This window comes from Didymosphaeria variabile, assembly GCF_027946475.1.
Source record: "Didymosphaeria variabile strain IMI 356815 chromosome Unknown scaffold_2, whole genome shotgun sequence".
Lineage (NCBI taxonomy): Eukaryota > Fungi > Ascomycota > Dothideomycetes > Pleosporales > Didymosphaeriaceae > Didymosphaeria > Didymosphaeria variabile.
This window is the reverse complement of record NW_026611621.1, coordinates 4,211,085-4,227,703: the sequence shown is the minus strand read 5'-3', so window position 1 is coordinate 4,227,703 and position 16,619 is coordinate 4,211,085. Positions and strand designations below refer to the sequence as shown.

Below are 16,619 nucleotides of genomic sequence, written 5' to 3'. Positions count from 1 at the left end.
CAGGGTTCTTTTTTGGTCCGATATCGATAGCGCTAAGCTACTTTCGGTGGCGAGCGGCTTGCCGAGGAGAAATACCCCTCTGGTGCAGTCCAATGGCGAGCGCGGAGATAGTGATCCAGAATTGCAGCAAGTCACACCTCTGCGACGCATCGAGAACAAGCCCGCCGAGGAGATGGTAAACATCGAGGATTTCCGGACATAGCTCCGTTAGTAGAATGATGAACCTCTCTGCAGGTTGTGTCACGAAGTTCTCTGTCGTGTTGTAACGAGAACCGTGGTGTCCTTCAGATTGCGAGTAGACTTTTCATTCCGATTGCTCTTCACGCCCCATGACGATATGCAGGGCCTTGCGACTTAGCAAGACGTTATGTTCCAGCGCGTTCAGCTTGGCCATGGCCGAGATAAGAGCCGGATCCTGGCTCTCAACTCTGATCTTTTCTTTCACACGCACGTCCTGGTTCCGGAACTTGAAGACTTCATCAGCTTCGTCGTGGGCTGGCGCACGCGCTCCACCTAGAGCCCCATACAGCCTATCCCGCAGGTTGAAGCCAGTGTAACCCTCGTCAACAGCTGCGTTCTGTCCTTCGAGGGTGCGTATCTCAAGCACCAAGGCGGCGTCAAAGACGTAGAGGTGGAAGGAGACATTGGAAGGGAGCGGCGGGTCAAAGGTGTGCTCGTCGAGCGGGCTGTCCCACCATGGCCGCTGGGTGTCCGAATGTCCTTTGAGCGCCTGGCGGGCTTCTTGGATGTGATCGTGCAGTAGGCGCAGCTGCCCGGCGACAAAGTTGGCATCGGTAGCATCGCCGGTCCATGTAGTTACGTCGATCACGTCGAGACAGGTGTTGATGGCGGTGCGTATAGCCGTCAGCTGGGGGACAACAAGCGTTGGAGCTTGCGGTGCAGACGATATAGCCAGATCTATCGATGATGCTCCGCGCGGCGGTGGCAGGCTTGCCAGGCGAAGCTTGACATTCTAGAGCACTCCGTTAGCAAGCTGAGTTGATGATGCCGCGTGTGCAGGAGAGCTTACGCCTTTGACGATGCGTGTTCCCACACGCGTCACAAGACCCTTCAGGCTCTCAGAGCGCAGCGATGATAGCACCAACGTCGAGCCGCTTTCTGATGGTGCAAGAAGGGCGGCGCATTCTTCAATACCGGCCTTCAGGGACTGCAACGTGTCGCGCAGCTGCGCAAGCAGCCATTCGAGCTCGCGGGCCTGCACAGTAAGTCAACGACAGGGCCTCATGGCGCGGCTACACAGCGTCCTGCGTACCTGCGATGCGGCCTGTTCGCGGGCCAGCTGGGCGTTGTCCGTGGGCGGCCAGACAGCGGTAGACATGTTTTACTGAGATCTGCTTGCAGAGTGTGTCGTCGTCGGTTGCTGAACTTGCGTGCCAACATCACCCTTGCACATGGTCCATGCCTCGGCTGCTCCCATGCTTGCATGGAGTTAATCCCCGTAGCAGATCGATGTACATGTAATCCGTATGCCTATCTACTTTAAACACATACAGTTGACGGTGCACTGCTACACCGCCGATCTGACCATCGTCAATTGCGCATACAGTGGTCCACGATGGTGCTTTCCACGTGAATGGCTGCTATGATATCATCGCGGCAAGCGGCACTGCCGGAGCTTCTGTCTGCGTTGTACCCCATCCACGCCATCTCTAGATCTACCCAATACGTCACACTGAACCCCAACTTTCTTTAAACAGGCTGCGACCCCATTTGCATCATGCCTGCTTTCTTCCGCCCTCATCCGGGCTTTCCTGAAATATCAACGCCTCAAGCAGCATTGGATTGCCCTTGCAAATTTGCTATCTGCACTTGATTGAGCCTGCCATGGTTACTCGTACGTTGCGCCCCAGCCCCATATCTGCATCTGTGTACGCTTACTGGTATAGGACCTATTCTCGGCTTGGCAGCCCTATTCCTCCTGGCCGGCGGCCTCCTCCTGCACTGGTTCCTCGTGCTCTCCGGCGGCGTGAACAGCTCGCCCGAGAACCAGTTCTACTTCCTCGAGGCATCCACAAACGGCATCCCAAACGCACGTAATCCGTCGCGATGGACTTTTTGGTCCATCTGCGGCGTCGATGGAAATTCGCACAACGCAAATTGCGGATCGGTGGTTCCTGCTCTGCCGTTCGATCCCCCGCGTAACTTCTTCACGCGTCAAAATGTTCCGGACAGCTTCATCGGCACCCACCAGTACTACTATCTGTCTCGTTTCATGTTCGCCTTCTACCTCATCTCCTTCTTTTTCGCCAACATGGCCTTGTTCACCGGTATTTTGGCGCTCTTCAGCCGTCTGGGAGGCTATCTAAGCGCCCTCACCACCTTCGTCGCTCTGTTCTTCCAAGTTCTTGGAGCAGCTCTAATGACGTAAGTACCCACACCGAGCCGACGCGCCCGCGCAGCGTAGTGCAAATGCTGATCTCCCGCTAGTGCCTGGGTGGTACAAGGACGTAACGCATGGCGCAGAAATGGCTTCGATTCGCACGTCGGTACCAAGCTGATGGCATTCGCCTGGACTACCTTCGTTTGCTACTTCCTGGCTTCGCTCTTGTTCTGCATTGGTGGAACTGTCGGCCGCGAGTCCTCTGGAAGTTCTCGGGGAGTGAGGCGTAAGAGGTCAACACGGTCTAACCGGAGCAGAGGCAGCTTTTTGGATTCGGAGTCACAGCGTCGGGTGAAGGACAACTACTCCTGATTCCGGTGCCTCATGAAGCCGGGAGGCAGATCTGTGTCGTTGGAAGTCTGGCTGGGTAATATAGGCGCTGAGTTTTCGGGAAATGTGCACGTACTATTGTGATCCGCGCAGTCACGTAATGTATATTCGACCATGCTGTGTACTATATTTATATCTCGTACATACTCGACTATGTCGACTTTTGGAGAATATACCCTCACTCGTTCTTCCTGCTCAGGCCTGTTAGAGTTTTCTCTGGACGTGTTTGAGGAAACAAAAACTCGTCGGCTGCTGCTGCTGGGCTGGTCGGGACGCTTAAATCCTGCATGGGCGCTTCGACTACAAACATCTCTTCTCTTTTTGGTATACTAGGTGTTTCCGCGATAGATTTCCGCTGGCGTCGCTTGGGTAGCGGTGGCGGTGTGATCGGTACAGCCTCGTCTGAAGCTGATTTATTCACATGAGGTCGATCAGGTCCGAGGTGATCAGTCTCAGCCTCCATTGGGGTCTCGCTGACGTGCGGTGACGCTGGAGCAGACGGTACCGTGGGAGTCTTCGCACCTACGGGGACTCTCTTCGCAAGATTCACCAAAGCAGAAGCAGTCTGAGCGCTCCATGTCCCTCTTCTGTCCTTAGCCGGATGTGGAAGCGGAGTGCCAGGAGGTGGAAGAGGCTGGCCCCGTCCAATTGGCCCCTGGGGTATTTGAAGCCCGTTCTTCGAACTACTGCGTGAGTGCGTAGCCTCATTCAGCTCCTTTCCTTCGCTTCCTTTCGGAGAGGTATTAGCAGGATCATTGGCGTTTGTAGTCTGACGAGCGGCAAGCCACTTCTTGGCTGCATTCGTTGCAGTGTTCAAGGACTGATTGAGCGTGAGACGTTTTTGTGCCGAGGCAGCCTCACTTGGCTGCTCCGTTCCTTTTTCAGGGCTGGTGTTCCTCCTGATCCCAATTGAGGTTTCCTGGGCTGGCATGGTAGCTAATATGTCGTCGAAGCTGTGAGTAGGTTTGACTTCCTTACCACGGTCAGGGGAAGAGGAGTGGCGCCGCTCAGTAGATGTTCGAATTCGGGGTGGGAGAGGAGGATTCGATGGCGATAAAGGTGGCGATCTTGCAGCCGTATCTTTCATCAGCGCAGCGGCATTGACTTCCTCTCCACGCTCAATGCTTTGCGAGAAAGCCGGGTCCGTATCGACTGTGGGAGTCGCCGCACCGGCATGCGTGTAAGAGCTGGCTCGCATTGGTCTTGGCTTGATGCGGGGGGATCGATCAGCTAGAGGCGATATCTCTGAGCTGTCTTCGGTTGTCTCTAGCTGTGTGGTATTTCTTTTGTGGAGATTGTTCAGGCCCAAGCTAGAAACACTCTTTCCCGCATCTGATGCGGAGCTGTAGACAGCGCTCGAAGTTGATGCTGTTCCCGAGGGCAGCTCATCGGGAAGAGCTTGGGCGGGCTCCACGGGGACGACGTGGGATCCGATTCCCAGAGCAATTTCGTCTTTCCAAATACCGCCTCGGAATTGGCGCGATTCCGTAGCAAAAAAGGGCATATCATCCCAATTCGGTAACACCAGGGTCTCATTCACTACTTCTCGAATGCGACTTTCGATTGCGCGCAAGATAACCCCATACGTAATCTGTCGGGAGCTCACGATGGGCTCGACGGACAGCTCCATCTTTGGGGGAACTTCAAAAGTGACCCACAATCGGTTGCTTGGCGGAGGCTTCACCCGGATCAATATACGACCCTCCAAACTCTTCAAAATCGTTGCAAGAATTATCGTGACCTCTCGAGGCTTGAAGCGAGAGCCAAGCTCGATTCGTGCCACTGCCGATATGTCGATACGAAAATTTCCCTTGTAGCTGATGTCAGCTTCAACAGTCAGGTCACCATCTACAGTCAGTTCCTTCAGCTTTGGATTGGTAATGAATGGTGGCATGTCTCCCATATCCAACTTTTGCACTTTTACGCTGCTGATTAAGCTTGGCTTCTGCACGCGGTCTATCTTCTTCGTGATCTTGGTCCAGATAAAGTTCTCGATATGCTTGGTCTTGTACATAGCCAAGAACAATCTTCCTATCAAAGCGTTGATCCAACGGGTGTTGAAGTTCTCCTCAGAGGCATGGAGCTGCTGCACTAGTTTGATCAAATCTGCAGGGTTGAACTTCAGCGGCGGCGGTGGGCCTGGCGATGACTCTACGTGACTCTCTTGACTGCGTAGCATGGCATGATAGAAGTCTTCTTTCTCCGAGCAATTGTCAGAGAATAGATAGTATGATCTAGAATCGCCAACGGTGCTTGCCGGGTCTCTTGATGCTAAACGGATGCAGTTACGCTTGATCCATAGCTCGCCCTCCGGGATACGTTCGCCGCCGGCATATATAGATACGGAATAGTGTGCGAGTGATATCACATGGCGGACCTCGACTTGTTCGGAGTCATCGTAGAGCATGAGATGGCCAAGTCTGTTGATGTTAGCTTGGACAGCACGGTAGTTGAATAAGTGCAATGCAGACCTCAGGACAATATAGAAGACGTTCCGCGTCTTCTTGCTCTTTCCTTGAGCTGGACTGAAGGTAGGGCTTGTAGTCTTGCTTCTATCAAAGATGCTCCGGTACATGGATTGGTAGACGCTTGGGCTTTCCATAGCTGTCACCGCGCCTGTTGCTGGAGTGGTTCGCTCCGGCGGCTTTCCGTTGACACCACCTGGCACATATTCCCGAGACACAGCGAAGTACCCAGATGCCGCATCTGGAGCATGTTTGGCTTTCAACTTGCGAAGTAGATCTTCTCCCAGACCAGCTTCCCAGTCATTGTGCTCTACACCAACTTCCTTGTCCGGCGAGCCTGGCATCGCCTCTTCTGGGTAGTGGTTTGCATCGCGCGTGCCCAAGGTCCACAGTGTCCATACCAGCAGCGGCAAAAATGTCAATCCACCGATGATGTATCCGATCAGCAACCCCAGCCCCAGACCGCCCATCCTCTACTAGAGCAGCAGCCTACTCTTGTGATCGACTCGCGCCTCGAACACCTTGTGCGATCGAAAACCCCAGCCTTCAAGCGCATTCCACACTTGACTCGTTGACCCTTCTTCCTGCCACGTCGCTAGGTGAAAGAGTCCACCGTACGTTCTTCCGGTACGTGTTTACTGGCATGCGCAAGCGAAGCAAGCGGCGGGGTTTGGGCGGGGATAAAGCAGTGCGCATGCAGCAACAGATAGCGAATGGAGTCACGACGGTTCCAGGGTACTCTGATAGCGGGGGCGGGTCGAGGGGTGGTGTCGATTCCAGGCAGAAGAAGCGTTCATCAGCAGGATTCCAAGGTTGTACACAACGCGTTCCACGTGGTCGGTGTCGGACTGCGGAGCGGAGGTGCATCATAGCTGGTCCGAGCGTGACCACTTACACATGCACCAACACTAATCCATAATGTCCTCCAACATGCAGTCACGCAGCTTCACGAAATCGAGGTCCTGTTAATTTACGTAGACGTGTTTCAAAGAGTAGTCGTGAGGCACTCAGTATTTACGTAATGCAAGCTGACGTATGTACTACACCCACCATTTCAAGCTCAGATACACCTTGATTCGCCCTACCCTTCCATACTCACGATTGAGCCTAATGATTTAAGCGTAGATGTATATCTTCGCTTGACCTAGATAGCTATGCACGCTTGTGCGCGAACGACAGTGTCTTCGCATACCCAATTAGATATAACTTCGAACATCAGCTCACAATGCGGCTGCTGAAGACAAACGTTTGACAAAAAGCGTCCGACCACAAAGGAAAGGATACATGGCGTAAACAAGAACCACACTCCGTCGTGTCCAAATGCAGCCAACCAAAGGTGCGGGTCCAAAACGTGTTCGTGGACCAAAAGTAGGTCTGTAGATGGCAATTGCTTCATGGCCATCGTGTTCTCGAAGCGAAGAAATAAAACGCCGGAAGGATCCAGCGGCAGATTATTCGAAGGATAAGGCTTGTCGACATCATTCAAGCAATGTCGTAACGACGCGACGATAATAGAGGCCTCGTACAGGACTAGAGGAGAGGTATAGCAGGCCCATGTTGCCCATGGGCAGGCAATGCGGAGAACAAGGATCTCCAAACATTCGTCTCCGGACTGTATGTCGGTCAAGAAGTAGTTAAATCTTTGTACAAGGAATCCAGTTCAGATTATCGTGATAATGCGACCGGAAGGAAAACTGAAGCCATATATCGAGCGGAATGGGGCTTTTTTTAACGAACGTGTGGAGTTCTCGGCGAGCAATAGGCCATATTCTTGACCTTAACGCGCGTCCACAGGCCTAAACTCTCAATGGGTTCCTGCAGCGTTTCCTTCGGCGAAATACGAGTCCCTGAGGTGGGGCCGATGCGAAAAAAAAGGCATGATACCCCAGGAGTGACTCGATGTGAATATGAGCCGGCGATCGTGTCGCTATGTTAGAGACTCCATTGCACTAGCTCCGGGGTAGCTGTGCAGGCATTAAGTTAGCATAAACCTCAGCCGATTACGGGCGCTGTAAGAACTAACCGTCCTGCACCAAGCCCGGCGTTCGCCAAAGGATTGATGACACCACCACCACGGCCTCCTCTACCCCGTCCTCTACCTCCACCACGCCCGGGTGGGCCAGCTCCAGGTATCGCGAAATCAGGGTTGGCAGCGTTGGCCTCTAATATCACATCTTCTTGTCTCAACGGACGCCGTGGACCATACGGACCATATGGACCGGCAGGCATTGGAGGGCCTATAGATCAACATCATTAGCATGTTGGCGAGGAGTCGGTAAATTCCGTAGTGACTTACCAGGCGGTGGTTTCCAATTGGGATTGACCCCGCGTTGAGAGACTGAAGTGAAGTGGGATGTTTCCGATGCGGCTGGGGACCGAGAACCATCGTCTTCAAATGAATGTCGCAGAAGATTCGGGTCACTAATGTTTAATGAGGGATTGGAACTATTGAAAGGCGCGTTAGGATTGCTGAAAGGCGCATTCGGGAGGCCGCCAGGAACCAACGCAGAAGGAAGGACTCCTGGCGGGCCAGGATTAGGCAAAGGTTCCGCAAATTTGGGGTCCACGTCTTCGTAGTAGTAGTCCGAAGTTCGTTCGTTACCAGGTGCTCCAACCGTCGACAACTGCGCGGGCAATTCGACCGGAGAATCTTGAATAGGCGACAGGCCGCGACTATGGCTACCGTTCGTTGGTATCGTCTGGTCAGAGTTGTTGTGCCAGCCTGCGGTGGCCACCATGGGACGAGCCTCTTCCTGCGTGGAGTATTCTGAACTAGGACTCATTGGCCCAGACGGGCGGCGCTGCGGAGCCTGGGCAGGAAATCCGCCTTGTTGCAAAGCAAGCATTCCCTGAACGTCCCCGTCGCTCTCTCGCAAACCATAGCCCTGGTTAGCACCATTCCTCGAATCCATTTCGATGGCTTGTCCAATTGGCATTCGCTGTTGCGTGGCGGGCGACGGACCACGTACGTTATATGGTCCAGGGGGTGGGCCTTGACCGTAAATATCATTGTTGTAACCAGGTGGGGGAGGACCTCGCCCAAAGTTCCCTGGCCCTGGACGCGCTCCTCCATTCCAACCTGGTGGTGGCGGCCCTCGCATACCTCCTCTTGGGGGTGGCCCGTATCCTCCTCTTGGTCCATAGCCTCCTCTAGGCCCACCTCGTCCACGAGTGTACGCTCCTCCTCTGCCAGGCGGTGGCCCCATTCGGGGTACGTTTTGCATAGCGTAAGGGTCGTTGGGCATGGGCGGGATTGGGTTTCCATATTGATCTACCGGTGGTCGTCCACGGCCAGAGGGCGCACGACCAGGTGGCATCGATCTGTCATCGGAGCGAGCGCTGCTGGTAGTCTTGAGGGAGGGGTTTCGAGTGTTGAGCGGTATGGTATCGTCTTGCATACCAGGCCTCTGGACTTCATACGATGCAAATCCAGCTTTCTTAGAATTGTCGGAAAGCATTGTTTCGCCGGACATTGGAGGCGGAGACTCAGCCTTTGGTAAAGTCTCGACAGTAGTGGTGGCAATGCCATCGACGTTACGATTGGCGTAGTAATTCTGACCGTTCATGTCTGCATTCTCCGCGATCCTTCTCTTTCTCGCCTTGCGACTGACCAAGGTTCGCCGCATGGCGCAGGTCACCACGCCGCTCGCGACAATGATAATGGTAGCTGCCAGGACGATCCATCCTCCCCATGCCAGGTGGGGGACAAACAGCAAGATATCCACCAGAAACGCGAGCAACGACACTAGCAGCGTGGGAAACGTGAAGATAAGGAGCGCAAGTAAGTAGCGCGGCGAATGGGCAGGCGAATGGAAGTGTGCAGCTACGGCGAGAGAGAAGCATATGAGCGTCATGAGCGCAGCCACGGGATGCACGATGAGAATCGAAGAGAGCGAGTGACGAGTCGCTGAGGGCAGCGAGAATTCGGAATCGGGTGCATCGGCGAATAGATTGTCTAAGGCGGCTCAGCGTCAGCGGTGGTCAACAGCATTCTTACTCAACGCGTCCGTCTCATTGTTCTTCCTCCAACGTACCAGTGTCGTAGCCAATCATTGGCCCCTTGCAATTGTCGCCATCGCAGTAGCCAAAGGTGCCAAATTTGACACCGCGGAAGGTAGCGAGTGGAATGCCCTTGATTATAGGCGTGGAGATGGTGGACAGGAGAAGTAGCGCGAAGGCGGCGAAGAAGAGTATCGATAGGGGTGTCGCCGGTCGCAGCATCTTGACGGTGAGGGTCGGGCGTTGGCGAAGTCCAGCCTCAGCAGAGGCGACCGGTCGTGCTGCTGTGCAGAGGTGGAGTAGATGGGACCGCGACGTGGGTATAGGCGATCGCGCTCAGACGGCTAGATGAGACGGAGATGGGCCGTACGCTCTACGCGCGACGTCTCTGACAAGCGAATGACCGGGCCTGAAGAAGAGCGCAAAACTGGGCCAGCATTCCGGTTGCAATTCCGATTGCGGTACCTGCGCAGCGAGAGGGAGGTGGACGACGAGCGACGTGAAGAGCGCTGTTTGCAGCGGCCGTTGTGAATCTGTGGGGGAGGCGGGCGTCTAGCCAAGGCGTGCTCAAAGACGGTCCACCACGCGGCGCCCCGTCTAGTGCACGAGATACGAGATTAGATAGACCAGACCGGAGTAGCGCCCCATGCATCGGCTCGCCAACAGGTGCCTTCGTACTTCTGTGCGCTCACGGTGCTTCGACTGCGCTTGGTCAATCCACGAGCTTCACACACGGTCAGGTGCGAGGCGGGAGATGAACCTCGCCAGCTTCTTAGCGGCTAGACGCCTCGTCAACCTTCAAGGAACATCTGCATCAGAAAGAGCCGCATGCTGGGTACACATTCCCCCTATTGGACAATACAGGTGTAGCGTGAAGCCCCCAATCTCTTGCTCCACACAGCCGCGACGGTTTGACCCCTTGTCCGCCCAATCTAAAACACGCACCGTCTGCTTACAGCGCTCCACATATTATTTTGACACAGGCACATCTTGAAGTTGAAATGTTTGATTCTTTTTTAAAGGACCATCGTTATGCGCACTCTGCAGTGTCCCAGTTCCGTTCATATCCCATTGAGCGACCAAACGCCTATTCTGGGTATCCCAGACATGCACACAACTCATTCATCATCCTCACGTGCCCTCGTGCGGCATCACTGCTACATCGGTCCCCATCTAGTGACCAGCAAGAGCATAGGCCCTGCGGCGGTCACGCTCCTCAGCGATGGAGAGCTTGACACCCTTGCCCTTGGGAAGAGAGATCCATGGCTTTTCACGGCCAATGACGCTGCAGCATGATTAGCGATGGCGGCTCAGATCAGATCTCTAGATGAACTTACAAGACGTTGCTCTCACGGGTGGTGAATTCGTTGTCCACAGCATCCTTGACGTGGACAATGTTGAAACCTCCGTCGTGGCGCTCACGGTGAGTGATAACACCGACACGACCCATGTTGTGTCCACCAGTGATCATGACGATGACAGCAGTGTCGAACTTGATGAAGTCGGTGATCTTGCCAGTGGCGAGGTCGATCTTGACGGTGTCGTTGACCTTGATGGCAGGGTCGGGGTAACGGATCCTATTTCGTTCAGTAAATTTCTTTCGACGCAGCCAGAGTCTAGTCTGGTGCTTGATGTCGAGGATTGCTCCTTGACACCTTGCCCAAACTGTGCCCAACGGCTGATAGAGGCGACAAACTTACGTTCGCGCATCATGCGTAACACAGTAGGGAATTCCACCACGGCCGAGCTGAACACGCTTAACCTTGCCCAGCTTGTATGCGGCCTCCTCGCCAGTTATCCTGTGCACGGTGTATCGGCCCTTGGTGTCGAAGACAAGGCGGAAGTTCTCGCCGGTCTTGTCGAGGGTGATAACGTCCATCAATCCAGCGGGGAAGGTGGAGTCAGTGCGGACCTTGCCGTCGACCTTGACAAGGCGCTGCATGAGGATCGACTTGACCTCACGAGCATTGAGGGCGTACTTCAAGCGGTTTCGCAGGAAGATAACGAGGGGCAACGAGTCGCGGAGTTTGTGAGGACCGGGGGAAGCCTTGGGAGCATAAGCACCGGAGAGCTTGTCGAGAAGCCAATGCGAGGGCGCACTGAGACGCTTCTGGTGCTTCTTTCTGTTGTTGCAAATTAGCGAAAATTCAAGAGACGAGGTGCGACACAGCTCGCGAGAAAGCGCGAAAGCAATTGCACGAGATGCGCTTCGAAAGAGTCGACTTACGGTCCACGGCCCATGTTTGCTGTGTTGTCGAGGGTTAGTGGGGGATGCTGAAAAGTTGAAGAGAGGTCGTTGCCGTGGATTTTGGAAGTGTGCCTCTCGCTAACCCACTAGCGTTTTCGCACGGCCCACTTCGAGTCTTGGCCTAGCTCTCGTCACATACTGAGAACAAAAATCGGAACACATATGAAAGATGATAAAAGTCACCGTATTCACTATCGTTCTCCGGAGTGGTTCCGTCCCTAGAAAAGTTGGTTTCCCTGCACTATTCACACCAATACATGGTTCACAACGGATATGGCCTACACATTTGCAATCACCATTGAGCAAACTACATTGTAGATCTATATATTGGTGCAAGACCACAAGACTCGTGCGGTAGTTTAGTGAAATTGAAAAATTGATGACAGGCGTGCGACCACTCTGTGCGTTTATGCGAACCCTTTCAGTACCGCTGCTTCTGCGTTCAATATCGAGGAGCCCGCCGCACCGATAACAGCTACAGAATGTCAGTATCTCTATTTCATTGGATTCAGTTGATCCGACCGCATTTGAAAACTTACTGTTGTGGCTCAGAGCAACGAACTTGATGTCAAAGATGCCTGTCTCGTCCTCTCGTATACGACCCACGCTGACCGCATATCCTCTGTCCGTCTCCCGGTCCAACCTGGGCTGCGGGCGGTCCGGTTCATCCATCACGGCAATAGCCCTGTTGGGTGCGGACGGGCATCCCAGCTTCTGAACATCGGAGACATACTCCCTCATAGCCTGCTTGACCTGCTCGGCGCTCGGCGGAGGTCTCCTCTGGAAGCGCAGCGATACACAAGCTGTGTGTCCATCGAGGACAGGCACGCGATTGCATGCTGCGGATATCTTCATGGGTTGGTCCACGAAACCTGTGACCTCACCGTTGACGGAACCTAATATCTTTTGCGCCTCGGTCTCAAGCTTGTCCTCCTCGCCCGAAATGAAGGGCACGACGTTGTCAATGATGTCCATGCTGCTGACACCAGGATATCCGGCACCTGACACGGCTTGCATCGTGACGACCGAGACCTGATCAACGGGCCCGAACTTGGCTTGGAGCGCGGCGAAGGGGATGACTATGCCAATGACTGCACAGTTCGAATTGCACACCAAGAATCCCTTCTCCAAACCATGGTGGTTTCTTTGATGCGGGATGACATCGAGATGTGGGAGGTTGACGGTTGGAACGACGAGCGGGACGAGGGGATCGCGACGATAGTTTTTTGCGTTGGAGAAGACGGCGAGGTTGGCCTTCAAGAAGTCCATCTCTGTAGAGTTACATCAGCTAGTGTTTTTTGACCGTGTCTCCGTGGAACAAAGCGAACCAACTTGACCCGCAACATCGCTGTCCAGCCCTGAAAACACCAGGTCGCACTCTTTAAACTCTTCTGCTACACACTTCTTAACGACGAGGTTGCCGATGCGCTCGTTGAACGGCAACGCCTGCTTCCATTTTACCGCATCCTCGTACTTCTTTCCGGCAGATCGTTCTGAGGCTCCAACGGCGTGCAGCTCGAAGTGTGGGTGAAGCGCGAGGAGTAGGATGAAGCGTTGACCGACCGAGCCTGTGGCGCCGAGAACGCCTGTTGACCAGGAATTAGTACGAATTATTGTGGGACTGTGAATGTACGTACCACACTTCTTCTTGGGAAAATTGCTGGTCTTTGACGTGAAATGCTCTGCGTCCATTGTGGTGTGTGACTGAACCATCAGACTCATGTCCCCCGGCATTACTTTTCGTGTGCTGCTGTGACGCAGGGCGGGGGGCTAGCGGGGGCCTATCGGAGCAGAGAAAAGTAAGACCTCCTCCGATGGCGGAGAGCACGCGTGCGTGGTACAACCTTGGAATAGCCTCAACAGCTTTCACAAGCAACGCAATACATATTGTTCAAAGACACAAGCGTCCCCTCTATATGCAAAATCGACAATACATAACCAGCAAATGCTTTCGGAGGTGCTTTTGGTGAGAAAAGTTGAGACAACCACCCATGCAAATTCCCCCAGATGCAGCATTTAGGACGGAACATCCATGATCTTCCCCGGGTTCATGAGCCAATGCGGATCCAATGCGCCCTTGATGCTCTTCATGACATTAACCGTGTCGAGACCCAGCTCCTTCAAGAGCGAGTCTTTCTTTCCCAGACCAATACCATGCTCTCCCGTGCACGTGCCTTCCATTTCGAGAGCACGATCAACCATGTCCTTGACGCACTTCTCGACAGCGGCTCGTTCCTTGGGGTCCTTGCTGTTGTACATGATGCTTTCGTGGAAGTTGCCGTCTCCAATGTGTCCGAGAATGCTGGCGAACAGGCCCAGGGAATCCAATTCAGTCTTGGAAACCTCTACACTCGCGTTAGGAACCTTTCAAGAAGATGGTCTTATTACTTACCAATGATATCAGGTAAGCGTGAGAGAGGTACGGCGACATCAGTTGACCACACCTCATCACCTTCGCGGCGAAGCGCAAGCATACTCCAGAGCGACTCTTTCCTCGCCGACCACAAAGTCTTCTGCTCTTGGGCGTCTACTGCGAACTCAAAGTCACCACTTTTGTGTGTCTTGGCGATTGCCTTGACTAGTTTAACGTTCTCTTGTACCTGTTCACACGCAGTCAGCTCCGTTCTGGGAAATTGTAGATCCTAGGCTATACTCACCCCTGCTTTAGTGCCAGAAAACCTAGATTGCCGATTAGCATGCATGATCTCCATGAGGTGCGATTGGTCCGATTGTACTAACTTGAAAAACATAGTAGGCATTTCCTTCCACTTCTTGGTAGTAGAGCCTGCTTTATTGACCACGCCCATCTGCACGTCGTCCATTATTTCCATCGCTGCCACGGGTATCCCTGCACGCATGACCTTCGAGGCCGCAGCTGCAGCATCGCGGATTGTAGGAAATGTTACGACAGCCACGCTTGTCTCCTGGGGTATTACCGTCAGTTTGAGAGTGATCTCGGTGACTATGCCGAGAGTGCCCTCGGAGCCGATGAATAGGTTGGTCAGATTGTATCCAGCCGCAGATTTACTGGTACTCGTCAGTGTATGTGAAAATTGCCTGCACAAGAACATACCGCGGCCGTTTCCTTGTTTTGATAATGCTTCCGTCGGCAAGGACCACGGTGAGGTTGATGACCCAGTCTTTCATGGTCCCATACCTCACTGCATTTGTACCGCTATTCCGCTCTCAGCACTGCATAGGGACATGGGAGTGATCACGCACCTGCAGCTGGTTCCAACCATGCCGCCAATTTTCGCCTGTGTCATGATCAATGAGAAAGGTTAATGCGTCGCTGAGCCGGTCTCACATACAGATGGGCCAGGATCAACTGGGAAGAAAAGACCCGAGTCCTTGATCTCCTCATTCAAACTCATCCACGAGACTGACGGTTGCACAACGACATCCATGCTGGACATTTCTGGTCAGTCTGCTGTGCATCCAGCCATGTTGATCTGGCTTACTCATCGGCATGTAAAGACAGAATCTTGTCCATATGCGTGAAATCGATGCTCATGCCACCATACGGTGCAGAGAAGTTTGCCTCTAAACTCGAGCCTCCAGAAAACGGGACTTCAATTAATCAGCATCTGGCAAGCTGGGATAATGCACCACGTACTCATGGGTATCTTATATTTCTGACAAGTTTTGGCTATCGTCGAGACCTCTTCTGTAGATTGAGGGTACGCCACAGCTACGGGTAGCTGATCAATATTGATGGAAGACCATTCAGAGTAACCGTGTCGAAGAAGGTCTTCATCGTCGGTGCTAATGGTGTCTTCACCCAGGCTAGCCCTCAGCTCGTCAATGGCCTGATGACAAGTCAGGCGGTGAATAAGTATATGTTTTCAATTCATACTTTCTCCATATCTGTTTTCGATGCATAACGCGGCGTCTTAGAGTTGCGCCAGGGTAACGGGAAGCGAGTAAAATCATGGTTGACGCCGCCCAAGTAAGCCGTGGCTCCGATCAAAGAGGCGAGAAGGAAGACCCGGCTCGAGGTCCAGGACGTTTTCGGAAGGTCCTTCTTGGACTTGAAGATCTGTTCAGCTCGGGCACTCTGGCGGGACGCACCCCGCCTCAGACATGACGACGGGGAAGCAAGCAGCCTGAGCCGCAATGTCGGTAGACGGAACATGGCAGGACTAGGCAAGGTAGTTCAAATCGGGTCGGAAGAATATATGGCAGATGCCCGGGGCCATTAGAAATGCAGCAAGTTTTGGAGAAGAGCAGGAGTGAAGAACATGGCACGCGAGACACGGGCTACAGACGGGTAGCTGTGGTAGTATATGTATTAGGCGTAGAGCATGAGCGAAGCGGGGAGCGCTATTTTGTGACTACACGCAGTTGGCGCGCCTTTCTCTCCGAGGCATGGCTTGGATGCTATAGAAGGCCAACGCACAGGGGACGGTCGCTCTGCTCCGTGACATCGTCGACCTGGACCAGTGACGCTGCGGCAGGCTGACCAAACAGCGATTTGTGGACCAAAAATTTTCGAGACGAGGCTCGATTGGAAGCACCCAAGGAAGGCTGCATGATCACCTGCAGGGGTGAAGAAGTAAAAGCAATTGTGGGGAAGCATTGGCGACGTCAAACGTACCGGCCCTTCCAGATGGGGTTGGAATGTTGCTGTAGCGAGCCGTAACGCCATGTATGTCCATGGTTGTCCATGTATGTCATACAGGCTGTCGCGTGACGAACAGCCGTGGTGATACTGCGGGGGAACGAGCTGCACTCTTATTGCATTTACGACAGGCAAAGCCCGAGGTAGCGGAAGCTGGGTGGCGAGCCAGTGGCCTCGGGCACGCTCGAGGCATATTGCTTTTGCCATCGGCTGCTGAGGCGCATGGCCAGGCACGGTGCCTGGACGGCGGACACGCACAACCGTTGCGCTTGCGTGAGGCTCTGAGCAGTGGCACAGACAGACCAGCGGAGCGAGCGGTGAGCGATTTTGGATGGCCTGGGATGTAATTGGAAAAAGACAGCGGGTTACGCTCTCGTAATGCACGCCTAGATTTGCCCAACATTGGAGGGCAATTCCCTAGATACGTGTGGGGGCACGGTTGGCCATCCCACACGACACGACGGGCAGAGTGGAGCGCGTTTGGCACGGCAGGCGGCGGACAAATCGGTGTGCCGCCGACTCAGACCACGCACATACGCACACCCGATTCCGAAA

General features: G+C 53.9%; 7 protein-coding genes across 7 annotated transcripts; 1 reads left to right on the top strand and 6 right to left on the bottom strand.

Annotated features, from left to right (window-relative positions):
- Positions 1-304: 304 nt before the first annotated feature.
- Positions 305-1,339, bottom strand: N0V89_003109 (uncharacterized protein; the record flags this gene model as incomplete). Its single annotated transcript, XM_056211911.1, has 3 exons — positions 305-973; positions 1,031-1,216; positions 1,274-1,339. 3 exons carry the CDS (start codon positions 1,337-1,339, stop codon positions 305-307), a joined length of 921 nt encoding a protein of 306 aa, XP_056075384.1.
- Positions 1,340-1,845: 506 nt separating this feature from the next.
- Positions 1,846-2,389, top strand: SUR7 (Eisosomes component; the record flags this gene model as incomplete). Its single annotated transcript, XM_056211910.1, has 2 exons — positions 1,846-1,855; positions 1,908-2,389. The coding sequence occupies 2 exons, from the start codon at positions 1,846-1,848 to the stop codon at positions 2,387-2,389; spliced, it is 492 nt and encodes a 163-aa protein (XP_056075383.1).
- Positions 2,390-2,909: 520 nt separating this feature from the next.
- On the bottom strand, positions 2,910-5,666 carry N0V89_003107 (uncharacterized protein; the record flags this gene model as incomplete). The annotated part of the gene is made up of 2 exons (XM_056211909.1): positions 2,910-5,151; positions 5,203-5,666. The coding sequence occupies 2 exons, from the start codon at positions 5,664-5,666 to the stop codon at positions 2,910-2,912; spliced, it is 2,706 nt and encodes a 901-aa protein (XP_056075382.1).
- Positions 5,667-7,188: 1,522 nt separating this feature from the next.
- N0V89_003106 (uncharacterized protein) lies at positions 7,189-9,417 on the bottom strand (the record flags this gene model as incomplete). Its single annotated transcript, XM_056211908.1, has 3 exons — positions 7,189-7,433; positions 7,493-9,151; positions 9,231-9,417. 3 exons carry the CDS (start codon positions 9,415-9,417, stop codon positions 7,189-7,191), a joined length of 2,091 nt encoding a protein of 696 aa, XP_056075381.1.
- Positions 9,418-10,368: 951 nt separating this feature from the next.
- On the bottom strand, positions 10,369-11,436 carry RPS4 (40S ribosomal protein S4; the record flags this gene model as incomplete). Its single annotated transcript, XM_056211907.1, has 4 exons — positions 10,369-10,480; positions 10,533-10,772; positions 10,896-11,318; positions 11,423-11,436. 4 exons carry the CDS (start codon positions 11,434-11,436, stop codon positions 10,369-10,371), a joined length of 789 nt encoding a protein of 262 aa, XP_056075380.1.
- Positions 11,437-11,850: 414 nt separating this feature from the next.
- HOM2 (aspartate-semialdehyde dehydrogenase) lies at positions 11,851-13,135 on the bottom strand (the record flags this gene model as incomplete). The annotated part of the gene is made up of 4 exons (XM_056211906.1): positions 11,851-11,918; positions 11,983-12,714; positions 12,772-13,029; positions 13,081-13,135. The coding sequence occupies 4 exons, from the start codon at positions 13,133-13,135 to the stop codon at positions 11,851-11,853; spliced, it is 1,113 nt and encodes a 370-aa protein (XP_056075379.1).
- A 324-nt stretch (positions 13,136-13,459) lies between these two features.
- Positions 13,460-15,578, bottom strand: DLD1_2 (D-lactate ferricytochrome c oxidoreductase; the record flags this gene model as incomplete). The annotated part of the gene is made up of 10 exons (XM_056211905.1): positions 13,460-13,788; positions 13,836-14,043; positions 14,101-14,122; positions 14,183-14,470; positions 14,517-14,618; positions 14,666-14,700; positions 14,755-14,851; positions 14,905-15,013; positions 15,060-15,252; positions 15,432-15,578. The coding sequence occupies 10 exons, from the start codon at positions 15,576-15,578 to the stop codon at positions 13,460-13,462; spliced, it is 1,530 nt and encodes a 509-aa protein (XP_056075378.1).
- Positions 15,579-16,619: the final 1,041 nt, after the last annotated feature.